Here is a 16,853-nt window from a genome sequence, read left to right as displayed (position 1 = left end):
AGTTACAGAAATAAAGACTACACAGGAACAAAAAAAAAAAAATACGAAGAAAACCTTTTTACTTTCTCCCCCTCAAATCTATGTTTCCCGCTGGAGCCGATGCAGTTCCCGCGTGCGGCACCCACACAGCTCAGCAAAGAAGCCACGGGAACTCCTCTCGCCCAGGGATCGGTACTCGAGCTGACCCACCAGCCCCGGTCATCAGAGCGCTCTCCCGTGTCGCACTCCGGCTTCCCCCACACCCATGCCAGCTGCTCCCCAACTCCGACTGATTCCCATGAAAGTTCTCGAACTAGAAAATGGATTGGCTAAAAAGGAAATAATTTACTCCGTGCGGAGGCTAGCGCAGCACGCCGTACGCTTGATGACATTTTCTGTAGTCAGAGACCCATATGCTCCACATTTTAGGTTTGCTTGGATACTCCAAAACCTGCTGAACTCTGTCTTTGGTCTGAATTGCATCTGAAATTTCATTGCAATAACATATTTTTTTTTTTTTCCCATCAATTTTTAATTGGAAAGTCACTGGAGGCAATAACCTGCGAACTTTCAGGCTGAAGAATGCCATCATCATTCGTTCGCAGGAAGCCTCTCTAAAAATAATTTTGCTCTACACAGAGATTCGCTCAAGCTGCACCGGGCTGTGTTCCGCGGGCTGTGCGAGGATGCAGAAGGTCTGTCACAAAGCCATCAGGGCTAAGATTCTTCACCTATCTCAGACTTCTCCGGCAGGCTGCACAGCGCCCGCAACCCTGGCCCAGTCCTTCATACTTGGCCAAGGCCCAAGGAACCCCGTGAAGACTTGGACAACTCGAATTCAGGAAGCTGCACCTTCTGGTTTTGGGACAGATGCTCTCGGCACAGTGGATACAGTCAGAAACAACACAAACCCACCCATCTCCGAATTGTGAGTGCGACACTTGCGCTCCTCCAGTTAAAAGATGAACTGGGGAGATTTCCAAAGGTAGGGGCAGTTCAAAACCCAACATCCCTCAGAGGAAACAAGGGCCAACATTGAAGTTCCCACTATTCCTTTTAACACCTCGCCACCCCAAAACCCAGAGTTTATTCTTGCACCCAAAGCACAAACTTGACTCGAAAGGAAATTGCTTTGTGTACCGGGGTTGCGCGTGTAGTATCCTCATTGGGAGGATACATCAAAATAGTTAATGCCAAGAACACTACTGCGAGCTCCAGCCTGTTAGGGCAGAACGGCTCCTCTGTCACCCCGACGTGAACAAACAGCACACGCTGGGCAGAGGGAGAACCCCTCCGCCGTGATTTTGCTGACCGTAGGTTTGTAGTCTGTTACTTAACAGCACCTGACCCCCCGACCCTTAAAAGAGGACAGAACCATCTCCCGTGGCTTCAAACAAGGCTCCAGCCACGGCTGTAAGAAACGCACACTCTTACACCACTGTGTGAATGTCGGGCACCAAACACCTTGGGTGAAAGTTCAGTTTGTTCCTTCACGGCAGCAGCTTCCACACAAACTACTCCATTTTTGAGCAGCACACCAACACTAACCTAATGCCTTTAGAACATTCACGTTTTTCGGAGAGCTTACAATCAATCCCAAATATCCACTCATTTCATCTCTCTCGCCTTTTCCATTCATTCTGCAAATAAGCGGCAAATATTTTCTGATGAAGGAGGTCTAGATAACGGGCATCTCTAAAAACGTATGCTTCCGGCGTATCGTATTTCCCACCCGGATCCATGAATAGCTCCTTGAAAAAGCAATAAAATAAACATTCACATCCGCTTATTTAATAGCATTATTAACAACCCAGCGCATTTATAATTTTTTCCAGAACCCTTGAACAAGTGTCATTAGATTTAAAATCTTAAACATTCTTTAAAAGTACTTTAATTCACAGAAATCTTTGTTTCTAATATACAGTAGATGGTTACTTTTTAAAATCCATTCTCTTTTCATATAATCTCAGTATCTGACTATACAATAACTTTCTATCTATAGTGTCTTCATGTTTTCCAGTCCAGCTTGCCTGTGCTTTAGGAATATAAAACAAAAAAATAATAAAGTTCTATCCACAATTTTACTAAGGTCATTTCCATAGTTCTCATGTAAAGCTTCTCTTGGAAAGTGCAGTATACACATGTAATGATACAACACACTTAAGCAATACTTTTATTATTAAGTGTAGGTTTTAAAAGAAGAGTAACGTAGAGCAGACACAATCAATGGTAGTTCTATGTACAGAATTTGTTAAACTAAGTGTCGGGGCGGGGGAATAGCGGAGAGACTGGAGATAGGAAAGGAGTAGTCACGGACTTTGATTTCTTTCCTTCTTAGCAAGAGGTCAGTACATACACGGTTCAGTCGTTCGTACTTTCACACGGGGGAAACTGCACTTTTACTAATACGGCTACATACACATACACAAGGTTAGCGGTAAGCTATTAATTATTCCACTACCGAGGAAGAGTCCTTCTGTTCAGAAAGAGCTTTCAAACACAAGGTAGAAATTCCGGACTCCGTGGCCGTAAGCCAATGAAAACAAGTTTAGTGTATCCAGCTAGTTGACAAACTAAGCATGTGAAGGGAAAAAGAAAAGGCAAAACCCATCACGTTGTAGCGGCACTTACTTCAAACCATCTGAACCAAGTGCATGCTTGTTCCGCAAAGACCGAGGAGCGGAACAAAGTCCACGGTAATCTTTGTCTACTGAAACAAATGGTTCCATACTTAACTGGTTTGCACTATATGCAGTTACAAGGGAAAACGGGGAACCCAGAACAGATACCAGATGCTTGACTAAAACCATGATTAAAAATAGACAAAACAACCGGAGGACAATTTGTTTCATACACAATTTACAGTAGGTTGGGGGGGGCTTTTCTTTTTTCCAGTCAAACACAGAAAAGAAGCCACAGAAAATACATCTGCTGCTGCCACAATGCCCTTTTCATCCAAAAAAAGGTCAACAAAATGCTAGTCACAGCCGTATTCGTATGTATTTGGTTCAAAACCTTGTTATATTTCACTTCGGGTCACTTTTGCAGCTTTAACAATCTGGTTTGGTTTTTTTTCTTTTTTTTTTTTTCTTTTTTTCCCCCCCCCCCCTTCCCCAAGGAAGCGCAGTTCATTCACAAGCAGGATTGTTAAACAGCAAACCATTAGCTGGGGGCAGTCCGGAAAACTCTCTTCATCTGCACCATCGCCAGCGGTACTAGGCAAGACTACTTCAGAGGAACGCGGTGCTTTCTCCTCCTCTGAAGCATTATCCTGGCAATTTAGAAACATCAGCTCCCCTAAAACCTGGATTCCGCAGGAGAGGGAGGTCCCTACCGATTTCACCTGTCCCCTTCCTCCTGCCCATTCGTCAGAAAACAGGAACAAAAGAAAAACCAAACCCAAAAACACAAATGCAAAGATTGAAACACAGTTGTTCACGCACTACTCTAAGGAGAAAGGAGTCTGTTGTACGCAGGGATCATACATCAGCTACGATTATTAATTCATTTACAGTTAGGCTTTCCATGGCGCTACGTGTACATCTCAGCGGGGCGGCTAAGGACGGTGCTCCCTTTAGACGTGGGCTAGCAAAGACAGGTGCAGAAGGAACCACAATGGGTTGTTTTTTTTTTTTACCAGCTTTAGAGAGGACTACCTGGAGAACCAAGAGGGAATCTTTCCCAGGGCATGGGAAGACAGGGAGAAGGGTGGGTGACTAGTCTCCCGGTGGCAGATTAGTTTTTCTTTTAATTAAGGAAAAAGAAAGAAAAAAAAAAAAAAGAAGCCCAAAAGAACCACAACTGAAGGTAACTCTTCTGGAAATGAAAACAGAGTATTAGGTACGTTACAGAAACTGCGTCTGCTACTGTGTCACTGCTACAGGTCTATGAGCTGATCCACCAGCAGTAAAGACCTGGCTATGTTGGGAAGACTGGACTCAGAGCTTCCACTGTTGTTTCTAGAATGCCCACCTGAAAGTGCGAGAGATAGGAATTCAGTATTGAATAGGACACACACACACACGACAGTTTCAGATGTTCAAGAGCAAGCAAGAAAGAAAAAAGTCGAAGCAAAACAGGAAATTTGCTCGAGCTCTCTCGTTAACTTGCAGCACAATAGCAACAACATTCCCCGGCTCGCTCTTCCCCCCTCCCGCCACCCCAGCTTGCAGAGACAAACACCGCAGCAGCCCGCAAATCTCTCCCGACCAGTTCTTTTTCCCAAGTTTCACATCCAAGCTGCAGAATTGCATCCTTCCTAAAGGATCTATAAAGCAATTACAAGAACTCCCACAGCCTACTACAGAACGGGCTGTTCAGAGTTTTAAATCTTGAAAATGAGTTGCTGTTTTAAGAGCATCTTTGAGTTGCCAGATCGCTCAGCTCTCCTTGAGTTATCAGGTGGCTTTCTACAACTGGTGCTTTGATACTGAAGGGAAGATGCTCCTCTTTACTCGAGGTAGCCTGTCTTGGCCCGACTTTCTGACTTTGAGCAGGGGTAGAGTTTCTGACATCTGACAACTTTTTCTAACGGGCGTCAGTCTTTGAAAGCTAGCATTAGATGCAGAGCAGGCGTACAGGACGCTCCTGCTGTAAACAAAAACGGGAGTTAGGGAAGTTGAAAAAAATTCTACCAAACTAAAAAAAAAAAAAAAAAAAACAAAACAAAAAAAAAACAACAAAAAAGTGAGCCCTGGAGTAGGTTTTTAAACCTATGCTCGCATATTAAAAGTTGTAATAAAAACTTTTCAACGGCCTGACTGCAGGGAGAACACCTATTTGACTGACCAGACTACGACACGCTGCCTATTTTTCTCCCTACAAGGGTTACGGAACGCAGCGCTGTTACTGCTGTTAAGGAACCAGTGCTGCTTCTTAGACTTGACCCTGCATAAGACTGAAACCGTTTGCAGAGATCCCACATTAATGTGAACTAGGTTACGGGAATACTGTAAAAGGAGAAACTTTCCAGGCTCTGTCCTAAGGGTTCTGACTGCTCCGAGTTCTTCGAAGGAGGTGGGTACCATCTACCAAACTTCTCATGCTTAGTTCCCACAAGCGCCTTTGAAAGACACGAGTCGGAAGGGGAAAAAACACCCCTCACTTTCAGCCCGAGTTTCAGAGTTATAGAGGATCATCATCATCTCCCCTTCTTGCACCTCATGCCAAGTCAAAGGACCTCCTTCCATTGGCTTGAACAGTAAATAAGAATGTCAGAGGAGGCAACTCTCCGTCGCGCTTCAGCTACAGGAATTTGTGGCCTGCCTGGCAGACTGGTAGAAATTACTGCGTGGGACCTAAAGAGGCTTGCATGTCTCTTATCTTTTTGGACACGCAATCTTCTCACAAAGAGCATTTAGAGAAATGTCAAGGCCAGCGTAAGTCAGAGGCAGACTAAGCTCACTGAATACTCCAATGACCGTATCCTACGGTTTACAATTTGACACTTCACACGTGCTGCAGCACCACTGCCCCAGAACTTCTCCTTTTTTCCTTGCATTTTTCACTCCCGAATCCTGGCTTACCTTGTGAATTTTTGGATATCAACACTGGAATGGGGTCAAACTCATCTTCCGTCACTTTTTCAGAGCCCTCAGGAGCATCAAAGCCTGATATCAGGTTAGTATCTTCTGCAGCGTAAAGGAGAAACAGCAAAAGGGAAAAGAAGCAAAGATAGCAGAGAAGGCTGGTTAGAATTGCTAAAAAAGTGTTAGAATATCTTTACGTCTTCAGAGACAGGGTTTAGAAGCAGGAGTTTCATTTAAAAGGTGAAATAAAGTCGGTAAGTGTTTGGTAAAGAAGGTAAGAAGTAAGAGAGCCAATTAAATACAGAAGTGGAGGGGGCGCGTAGAAACAAACCAAAAAGCAAGCCACGTCGTGAGAACCAGAATAAAATTCGGCCAATATGAAGGCTTAACCATTGGCATAGTTCAAAACTGCGCTAAAAGCCTGGGGCTTAAGTTCCCAAGGACAGAAGGTGTCCTCTGTCATCACCCCGCGGCTGTCAGATATTAGTACGGTTTGGGAGCGCAGTCTGGCTCTCCGGTTACCGGCTCCCGCGCACAGGGAGAAGAAAAGGGCTGGGAAAAAATAACACGGAAGAAATTCCAGTCATGTACGTGAGACAAAACAAAACCCCTGAGCTTTCACCTAGAGCGATAAAACAAGTAGTGCAATATGAAGTCAGATTTCCAAGGAGTTTAAATGCCTGAAGATGTAACTAGATACCGAGAGAGATTTTTTTGTTTGTTTGTTAAAGGCCCCCAGAGCAGCTCTGGCACATAATTCCATCGATTTCAAACCACGTCAACTGCAGTTAGACACCTGGGGGGAGGCACTTCCAACAGCCTCCACAGTAGATGAGACTTTTATCTGCCTTATCAGGCAATTACATACCTTTAGGGACTTTCACGTTATTTGTTACTTTAGACACCTAAAATACCTTCCAAAACAAGGCCCTCAATTACTACGTGAAATATTTCTGAAAGCCCAGCAAGGACATGTACGAGTCGATGGTTTCCAAGGAACAGGAACGTTCCTGTGACTCCTATCATGAATAATAGCTCTTTACCTAGAGCTGACAGACATGCGAAGCGGTTTTGTGTGAGATGACGCAAGAAACCACTTGTGGAAATACGCTGTCCTCTAGAGGATCAGACCCCGAAAAACCCCCACAAGTTTTATAGAAGACTAGCATGTAAAGTGTCGAAAACACAAAGACGTTTACAGCTTAACCGAAAGTCTCATCTTGTTATCGCTCCGTCTCTGGAGTTATTTATTTGTGGCTCTTCTCAACCTACCTGGAAGCCTTCGCACGCGTGCTATCTCCGCTTCCCTCCATTTATACACGCAGCTGCTCGTAGCTCTGTTTGCTGTACAAGCAGCTGCTGAGGGAGCACTGCCCAGTTACAGACTGTCTTTCCTAAGGAGCGAGAAAGGCTGGCGAGTGTCCCTGTTTGGGCAAAACTCCTTCAAAGGTGTCCTGGTTTGAGGTAAAACAGAAGCAATTTTCTGATTTGTAATTTTACTTTTTAGCTGGGCCCCTTCCACCTGACTGAAGTCTGAAATCAGCAGCACGTTGTTCAGAAACCGTTCGCTCTCAGAGGGGTGAGACCTGATCGTACCAAGGAACGGTGTGCGCAGAGGCTCTTGCTTAGACTTATCGCTCTAACAACCAAGGCCGGCTAACTGCGCCGCTTGCCCCGTTGGAGGGTCGGAAGCGGAGAAGCGCAGAGGGGTCCCACCTGCAGGGAGGAGCCGACGGGACAGCGGACCCAAAACTGGGTATTCCATCCCATCTGCCTCACGCTCAGTGCAAAAGCTGAGGGATCAAAGGGGGCTCTGGCTCGCTCTTTCTTCAATGGCCGACGTCTGAGGAGGACCCTGTTCGTCTGCCTTTGATCCCGATCCGAGCATTCCTGACTCTAGTTCCGGAATTCAGCTCCTGTCCGTCGCTGACTCCAGTCTGGGACTTTCCCTGTGTCCGCTGGTGACGCGATCGTCATCCTGGGAGCTGGGTACGGTTTTGTATATTTTGTATACTTTTTTATTTTTATTATTCTATTATTATTTACTATTTTCTTATTTATTAAAGTACTTTAGTTCTTTTTCTAAACTCATAAATCTCCTTCTCTCTTCCTCTCCTCTCTGAGGAGTGGGGGGGGCCCATCTGTCGTTCTGATCGGCCAATCCGGCCGAAACCGCTATAAAAAGTGTTTGAGCTCGCCTCGGTGACTACATACCCACCGTGAGCAGCAAAATTCTCCCCTCGCGCATACGTGCGGCTTGGGGCTGTATTCAGCAAATGCAAATTAAGAAATCCTGAAGGCTGAGCAAAAAGGCAGAGGCCAGAAAACAGCTTAGTAAAGGACAACAGAAAGGCTGCTACGGCGTGGCTGGAGCATCAGTCCCTGCCCAGGCCGTGTCTGCTTCTCCACGTCCCCCTGGCCCCACTGGGAACTTGCAGCTCCACAGGCTGATTATACCCATGGACACCATCTGCCCCGTGGATGCTTTACGTCACCAAAGCCAGGACTGGCTAAACAAAGCAAACAAAAAGAAAAGATCGAGCCGGATGTACGGTTAACGACCACAGCCAGAGCCGTAAAAGCCGAGTTTGAAAAGAAGGCACAAATGAATTTCGGAAGATTTTAATAATTTGGCCCCCCTGCCCCACTAACCGAAGTCTCATTTTCCTCATCAAACGTGAGCCTTCCTCATCCCAAAGGGAACAGCGGGGCAGCCTGGGAGAAGCCATGGAGGAGCCTGCTAATTCATTTCCTCATTAAGTCACACCAACAACGTTTTGGCTTTGCTACATTCCAGACATGGAGTAATAACTGCTCGACAGACATTTCCAGCCATTTCCTCAAAATAAAGTGGCATGGAAATGTATTATAGCAATGAGCAATTAGAACAACTGCTTGTTTAAACCCAAAAGCTCCATGAAAAACACAAACTCGTTCTGAAGTGCCATCAAGTGTAAAAATTGATTACAGACTGTTTGTACAGCGATTCCTCCGAGGACAGATCGTTTTCTGTCGCTATAGGGATACTTACCAAATGAGCTAACCAAAACCCACCATCCAGGGGCACCCAGTAGTTGGCATTTGTGCTCTGGGCCTCTCTCCAAGGCAATAAATAGCACAGAACTCCCGGGTCTTCCCTCTCGCCCCCCAGGTGTATGTGTACTACCCAACATCCATAAGCTTGGCTGACGTGAGAGCCGTCCCCTAACATTCGGCATTGTCCCCCACGGAGACGTGAACTGCTCACAACTGCTTTAGCTCCTAACTGGGACGCGCAAGAACAGAGCGGGGAAAACTCACGTGCGAGTCGCACTCCAGCTGATAGCTCTTCAAACTACTCCAGTGCCACCGCTCCAGCCACGCGGCATGGAGAGGGCCCAGATTTCAGCTGGATGCTCTGAGGGGGGGGGGGGGGGGGGGGGAATAAATAAAAAAAATAGAAAAATAAAGCACCATCTGAGTTAGGACCCAGCCTCCCAGGGTCCTCCGCTCTTGCTTGTTAGTGGAAAGAGAACAGAACTCTGATGACTGCGCGGTGTTTCCACAATTCCATTCAAGCTCAAATACCGCCGTACTGCGAGGGCTGACGTGCAGCTCGGCGGTATGGCCGCACGCTGTCTGCTTCTCCTCTTCAGCTCTGCCTTTTTTTCTGTTATTCTGAAACTGTTCCTTTTCGCAGTTGGATAGTGCACTTACACTTTCATTCCTATTTGCTGCGACACTGCAGTTTGACCCAAGAACCACTGAAACCACCGAATCCTGATAACCACTGAAAAGGAAAACATTTTCTAGATCTGAAGGAGCTCAGTCCTGTGCCTCGGACGCTAACTCTAGCAAACCAAAAAAAAAAAAAACAAAAACAAAACAAACCCGAAAAACTCCTCTCGTTTCAAAAGCTTGTGACACCAGTATAGATGATTATCAGCCCCCTCTTCCAGAATTAATAACGCAGCGTAAAACTAGGTCTTAAATCCCATGTGCAAAAAGCAAAGCCAGCGTGCATTCACTTACAAGCCTCGAGAAGGGCTGCCTACAAAAGCCTGCCCTTTAAGCCTACTGTAGCCCTTCTCCCGTATCCCCATCTCATGGAATATGCCACCAGTCCTGTCAAACCTTCTGTCTTTACAGTCAAGATGAATACTTTTTCCCCTTAGTACTTCAGCACGCATTCCGAGTTTCACCAGCTTGGGAAGAAAACAGAACAATGGCTTGGAGGAAAAAGGAGGGAAGAAAAAAAAACAACCCACCACCAGAACACAGGTCAGAGCATCTGTTTGTGTAAACCAGCATCAGCTTCGCTTCATGATAGCTAAAGACCGCGTCCCAGGACTGATCGGGTGTTAGAGACAGAGGGCCAGTTTACCTTTGTGAGGTTGAGCTGCGAAAGCTACGGGAGCGAACTCATCCAAGAGGTCAGCGGCAGGGTTAGAAAGCAGAGAACAGTCAAGCAGAGAGTCTTCCCCAGTGAGAGAGTCTGAATCCAGGTTAGCATCCAGAGGCCGCACGGTAGCATTAAACAGGACACAAACACCGTTAAGTTCATATTCTCACATTCCTGTTCCTGGCTGCTTAGTGTACAAACAGAGCTTTGATGCAAAGCCAGCACAAAAGATACCATTTTTTGTGCTGGAAAACCATTCCTTACTGCTCTGCAGTGAGGGTAGAGGGATTCCCAACACCTTTAGCAACATATAACACATTCTCTGGGGCTAACTACCCCCTAAAGCTGAGCGTGCAACAGCAAAATCCCACATAAGAGACAGGTTAAAGTAGGGGGAGTGAAAGGGAGCATAGAGAGGGAAAGAGTTGCGGGGACTCTCTGGCAAAACAAAGCACGCTGCCTGTTTCGCAAGCGACCTCTGAGGAGAGGTGGAGTCCATCTGCTGCAGCAGCGGCCAGACCAAGGCCTGCACATTAAGAAGGGACACGCACTGCTTACTACCCGATGGAACAGACGAAAACCAGAGACTGCTCCAGATTTCAAAAGCCCTTCATCGGAGCAATGCTCTGGCACCTACAGGTCTGTAACGGCGGGCTGAAGGAATGCCAGACCGTTCCTCACAAGGAGACGAGCATCCTCGACTTTCAGGGAACCATGCAGCATCCGCTTACAAGACACGCAAGCCTAGTTTACACTGGCGGGAAAAGCAGCGGAGATGCTTACGTTCAAGCAGACAGCGCTTTCTGATTTACACAGCCCGCACCGGTACGATGCATTTCCCCCCCCCACCCAACACCCCTCCTGCCTCACCAACCTGTTCTGTTGGAGGCAACCGACTCAGTCTGTGACACAAGGCGTTGGGGCAACGGAGCCTCGAGGCCCGGTATGAGACTCTCAACAGCTACATCGGGTTTTCCTTTCCAAACGCGCAAAACACCAGAGCAGAGAAGAAGCCAGAGGTTAGTTTGCAAGACACAGCACAAGCAGGAACTAAGGCGGCAGTTGTCTGAATCCTCTAGTGACCCTTTAATACGCGTCAGCTACGCTGGCAAATACAGGAGCCAACGTTAGACCAACGTTAATTTAATAACAAGGGAAGACTGTAACACATTAAGCATTTGTTGGGTTTGAGTTTTTCTGTGTTATTTATTTATGCATTTTAATTTGTGCAAGGCCAATTGGAAAGACGCAGGGGCTGGAACGGGAGGTTAACGGAGCAGGGCCTGCAGCTAAGCAGAACGCCTGGGGCTGGGCAAACAGCTACAAGCGTTTGCAAGATCCTTTTCCAGCAGAAGGAAAACACTGACCTTTAAGAAGTCCTCTTGCATTAGAAGTAGCAAATCATTAAAATACCTACTGTGGAGCCCTTTGCATATTCCCAATTAAGCTTGTAAAAAGCCAAGACTTGGGACATTTTTTTTCATTTTGCGTGCGCAGTGGCAACATCTTATTGAAAACACCAGCCCTCAGTGTCGTCTAATGTTGATGTCCGTTATGGGGATATAAAAGGAGATGTTTACAAAGGCTGGACAGGATTCGTTTTTATAGAAACCATAAAAGGGAGGGGGAGAGACATGGAAGATAACTGTCACAGCCAGGTACAACGCCTCTCTGGGTCTCTTCCTCACGGTAATCACCAAGAAGCCAAACTAAAGAATAAGGACGCGCTCAAACGCTAGTACCAGAAATGGCCCAATTGGTCAACCTGAGAGAGATTAATGAACATGCATTTTTTTTTTTTTGCATCTTCTCCTTCAGTCAACAATTAACTTTTTTCTACCAAGACCAGAAGAACACACAAGGCACAACCATGCCATGTTATTATGCCAAAGCTTTAAGTATATATTTTCAATGCGAATACCCGGTCTTTACTGTTCACATGCTAGTCTCACGGGAAAAAAGCAGATCTGTCTCAGCGTAATCCATAACTTCTTATCACATTGCGTTTCACCGCCATCAGCGGCTGTTTCGAGAGCCCGGTGGGGGTAAACACGCAGAGTTATCATGCGGGACAGGACATGCCATGAAAGACAGAGGGAGGAGGCGCCCTGAGTTTATTTTTACCATTCACAGCGTCTGACGTGCTACCGAAGGGGTCAGCGAGAGGCAGGATATCAGGGAGCAGAAGCGCAGTCTCAGGAGATTTGAGTCCCTCAATCAGTTTTTCTGGGTTAAGCAGGAAAAGGAGGAAGGCAGGCAACAGAGAAAAAAGAAAAAAAAAAAAACAACACACACAAAAAAACCCAAGAAAAGACAACATTAATCAGGTGCTCGGTTCAGTGTGTCAGCCTCAGAAGAGCATCTGTGCAATTTTGTGTGCAAATAACTGATATCCCTTAGAAGTATTAGAGGGCAGCTATTCACCAGCGGCCCATGGTCATCTAAGACAACTGAGAACATCCTCACCCACTGTGTGCTGCTCTCCCTAAGGAGCCACTGTAAAACAGCACGGAGTTCTTTCACTCCTACCCAAAGCACAAAAGCTTAACTTGACCCAATGAAAATCAAATTGGGGGGAGGAGAAGGGAGGAGAAGGGAGGAGAAGGGAGGAGAAGGGAGGAGAAGGGAGGAGAAGGGAGGAGAAGGGAGGAGAAGGGAGGAGAAGGGAGGAGAAGGGAGGAGAAGGGAGGAGAAGGGAGGAGAAGGGAGGAGAAGGGAGGAGAAGGGAGGAGAAGGGAGGAGAAGGGAGGAGAAGGGAGGAGAAGGGAGGAGAAGGGAGGAGAAGGGAGGAGAAGGGAGGAGAAGGGAGGAGAAGGGAGGAGAAGGGAGGAGAAGGGAGGAGAAGGGAGGAGAAGGGAGGAGAAGGGAGGAGAAGGGAGGAGAAGGGAGGAGAAGGGAGGAGAAGGGAGGAGAAGGGAGGAGAAGGGAGGAGAAGGGAGGAGAAGGGAGGAGAAGGGAGGAGAAGGGAGGAGAAGGGAGGAGAAGGGAGGAGAAGGGAGGAGAAGGGAGGAGAAGGGAGGAGAAGGGAGGAGAAGGGAGGAGAAGGGAGGAGAAGGGAGGAGAAGGGAACCTGCAATTTTTCCCCTCTCACCTTCCTATGCCAGGGAGGTCTTTGTCTTTGTATAACAGGAAGGGAATATCAGAAGCCCAAGAGGCTAGAGCTAGGTATATAACACCTATTAATTCGCTTGAGAATGGAATACTTACAGCCCTTAAGAGCTTGGGCAAAACCAGAAATCACTGCGGCGCTACAGTGCCAGACATCTGAACTTGCCCTTGGGTTAAACAGCTGTCTAGTTACCAATTAATTATTTCAACTATCAGGTTTCAAATCAGACATGTCATTCCCAGCAGTACGACTCCTGTGGTTCCCATTATCCTTCACACAAAGAAATTTAGATAGCCTGGGCAAAAAGTTAATCTCAATTATTAATCTGGCGGATGAGTGATTTTGCAACCATACTAACCAGGTTTTCAATAATGAGCTTAATTATTTAGCCTTCACCAGGGTTTCTTCACAGAACAAGATGATAAAGACCATTTTCAGGATTTGCCAGAAGTAATCACCTTCAGTAGAACAGCACTGATAAAATTTGCAGCACAAATCTGGCCATTTCGACTTGTTGAAACGACTGCATTTACAATCTAACATTGAAATGAGCTGTGCCCCTGCCACAGTCATACCTTTACAAAATATGTACATCTACATTTTATGTTTTGAGTTCAAAAGCTGGTGTTATTATTTATTATCCAAAGAAAATATGCCCACAACTGCACAAAAGCACAGGCTCTGGAATACGGCTGTATAAAAGACTCACCACGCTGAGAAAGCCAAAGAAAAGCTTAAGTTGTACTGTTACGTACAAGGCAATAATATCGATCTTTTTTATTGCCCTTCTAAATAATAAAATAGCCTAGCGGCTTTGGAACTACTTATTCAAAGCAGGACAAATTCTACTTCCCATGAAAAACTTCACAAGCCAACACACTAAAGCAACCGGGAGGGGAAAGAAACCTAAAAAGCAACCCATGAGGCTGCTGGTCTATGGTTAAAGGCCTGAAGGTCAACTGATGGGAACAGCAGCCTTGAACGTACTTGAAATCTTCCCACCTCTATGAGGAATACTCAGTTTTAAACGTTGGATTTGACAGATCAAATGTACCCCGACTGCAGAGGTACCATCCTGGGCTTCTCAGCTGCACAAAGGCGGCCTTTTTCCTTGGGTGAACAGAGGGGCCGGGAGCAGGGACTTGGCAACAACAAGAAGTGTTAGTGCTATCAGAAGTAGGCTGAGAAGGACGGAACTGATTGGAAACATGTTGGGAAAACATAACACAACACAGGAGAGGAACTAGGGGACAAGACAACAGGGAACATGCTCAATTCCTTTTCCCCGGAAGGGAAGCGGTGAGGTAACAGGTATCCACCCAGAGTACAGCTGACTAAAACCAGCGTTTTAAATCAATTAATCCAGGATAGCAAGGCACAGGACACAACTGTGGGAGAAATTATGGATTGTCTCAGAGTTGGGCAGTTTCAGATTGGGTTTGGCTCCTACTTTGAGATTAAGTTTGTAAACTGTGAAGTGACGTGTATGTATGTCGTGAACGTATTCCCATTTTACCGATTCAGGCCTAAGATACCCCTTTCAAAGCAGATTCCTACAGAAGGTCTGCCTGCCAACGCCCAGCTCTTCTCAAGGCACTTGCATCAACCTTTATCTTCACACCCATATCTCCAGTAATCATTCCTTTTACGATCCCATTTCCAAGTGTCTTGTTCCTTGAAGTCTGCCTCCTTCAACCTTACCTTTCCAAACAGTTTCCTCCTTTTCCATTACTGCAGATTCGCCGTTTAACACAGTGAATCTGCCTCTTGGTCAGGTACTAGGAAGTCGCCTAGTGAGCTCAGCCACACTTTTTAAAGACGCAGAAGTTCTGAGAAAAAAAAACCACGGTGGTGTTCTCTCTACATGTCAGTTTTCCCTCCCGCCCCCTGGGCTCAGCTGGTTTTATGCAAAGCTTTAGACCATGAATGGTTCTTTGTCTCATTTTGTTACTTGTCTCACGAGATCTCCTTTCTTGTTTCCTTCGTTATTGGTGCTGATCTGCCAATGCTGTTCCAGGCAGCCACTGCATCTCTTCGGGCAGGACTAAAAGGAACTTTATCCCTTTTGAGTGAGGCTAAGAAGTTCAACAAAAACAAGAAGGTGTCAGGATGAAGGGGAAAGGAGATACCAAAAGTGACAAAAATCAGATGCCTCAGTCCATTTTGAGGCCTAGCAGAGCGTTTCCCTTGTTTCTGTTGTGTGTTGCATCTTGAACTAACCCGTAGGAATGAGATAAAGGAACAGCAGGCCATTCGAGTGGTGGGAACTTCACGTCCAACTAGGAGGCAAAGGGAAAATTAGTGAAGGCCCAGTGAAATCTATGGTTCTGTATTAGCAGGAACACCTTCTCTACGAGAGTTAGGTTTGGTCTCTTTAGCACAACACGCTTATTAAAAACACGCGTGTGCTAAAGGAAGCTTTTCTGAATCCACAGCTCCAATGATCAAAGCAGCAACTGAAGGAGGGCACCTTCTACACACTAGGCCGTTTCCCTCTGCGTGAATATTAGGCAGCTGCAGTTTAACTACATGCAGACCTCGAAAGAAAAACCAGTCTCTCTCATGATACTGAACTGCATTTTGGGTCCTGCTACCAAGGGAATTCTCTAGCAGAAGTTTCACTTGAATTTCCGAGAGAAAAGCTGCTTCACCTGCAAGCGAAGTCACGGCTGAGACGGTGAGAAGCCAGCAGCGGTAACTGATTTGAATGAGTAAGAAATACAGCAGTGCAAGGAGAGGAGAAACTGGGATAACTAGCCCCGTTTCTGTCACCTGTACAAACACAACAGCTCCAAGTCACACGTATACGAAGTGAGCATCCATTGCAGAACGGACTCCACTAACAAAGCCAACAGCACACAGGATGGATCTGCCGTTTGCAGAAAGAGATGAAGGCTCCAGCCTTGGGTAGGGCCTTCTCTACAACCCCCTCTCCCATCTGCCATCCCCTTCGCAAAGATTCCTCTACTGGAGGGAAACCAAGAGAGGTGTTTTGCCACTACAGTCCCAGTTTCTTTTGACTCTCCAGGCACGTGGGCACGCAATCACAAGCCGCATTTTAGAAGTGGTCATGATGGCAAAGATGATCAGTTATGCAGCAAACAGCAACGGAACAAGAAATAAACAAACAGAAGCTTCTTCTACGCTGCGGTTTCACGGCCCTTTACAACTGATTTTGTGCACATATAGAGCTCGAAGTGGAGCGTGACAAGACAAAACACGTTCCGTATCAATCACCATGCAGTTAAATTCAGGATTTTTAAGCATCAGAGGTCCTTCTGCCTGAAATCCAATAGACATATCCAGATTATTCATATGTAGACATATGAACAAGCCCAAGGATAAACAAGGTTAAGGAAATGTAACCCAATACAAAGACATTTTACATCATACAACTCCTGAAGGGCTCTTATCAAACTCCAGCTAGGAAATGTGTGCTTTAATCGGTAACTGTGCTCCCACACAAGGCTGCCTCTTGGAGGCATCCTCTTCCCCAGACAGCCTACGGAAAATCTGCCAGATGCTTCCCAGGTCAGAGGGAAGGCACGTTTGATTCAGGCTCAGTGATCTGATCAACGATACTTCGTCTTCTGTTGGGTCTTCAGTCCTGACAGGATAGCAGCAAGTTTGCCAGGGCTTTGCATCAGCTAGTGAGGATGCTGGCTGAGTAAGCGAGATCCGTCAGCAAGCCTTAAGAAGGTGTCTAAGCTTAAAAGCATGTAGGGGGGATTAAAAAGTGCCCGATCAACCCTTTCCAGAGCTAAAGCCCAGCCACATAGTGCAGCCTTTAGGCAAACGTTTCACATTCTTCCCAAAGATCCCAGTTCCTTGCAGTAAGAAATTATTGATTGTTTCC

At 46.3% G+C, this 16,853-nt stretch overlaps 1 protein-coding gene across 21 annotated transcripts in view; it reads right to left on the bottom strand.

Annotated features, from left to right (window-relative positions):
- Window positions 1-16,853, bottom strand: part of AAK1 (AP2 associated kinase 1) — an 89,250-nt gene that overhangs the window by 10,684 nt on the left and 61,713 nt on the right. For 6 of the 21 annotated variants that reach the window (XM_054224859.1, XM_054224857.1, XM_054224856.1 and 3 more), the window contains one exon: window positions 12,013-12,114. The exons of 6 other annotated variants lie outside the window; for them this stretch is intronic. In XM_054224859.1, the coding sequence (XP_054080834.1) occupies window positions 12,013-12,114 (102 nt within the window). Of the gene's footprint in view, window positions 1-1,852; window positions 3,952-5,502; window positions 5,610-9,870; window positions 9,982-10,762; window positions 10,865-12,012; window positions 12,115-16,853 lie in introns of those variants that run through there. 9 more of the 21 variants (XM_054224866.1, XM_054224867.1, XM_054224868.1 and 6 more) reach the window with 7 other exon arrangements.

Source organism: Rissa tridactyla, chromosome 20 (genome assembly GCF_028500815.1).
Source record: "Rissa tridactyla isolate bRisTri1 chromosome 20, bRisTri1.patW.cur.20221130, whole genome shotgun sequence".
Classification (NCBI taxonomy): Eukaryota; Metazoa; Chordata; class Aves; order Charadriiformes; family Laridae; genus Rissa; species Rissa tridactyla.
Note: the sequence above shows the minus strand (reverse complement) of the source record. Positions and strands in the feature narration are given on the sequence as shown.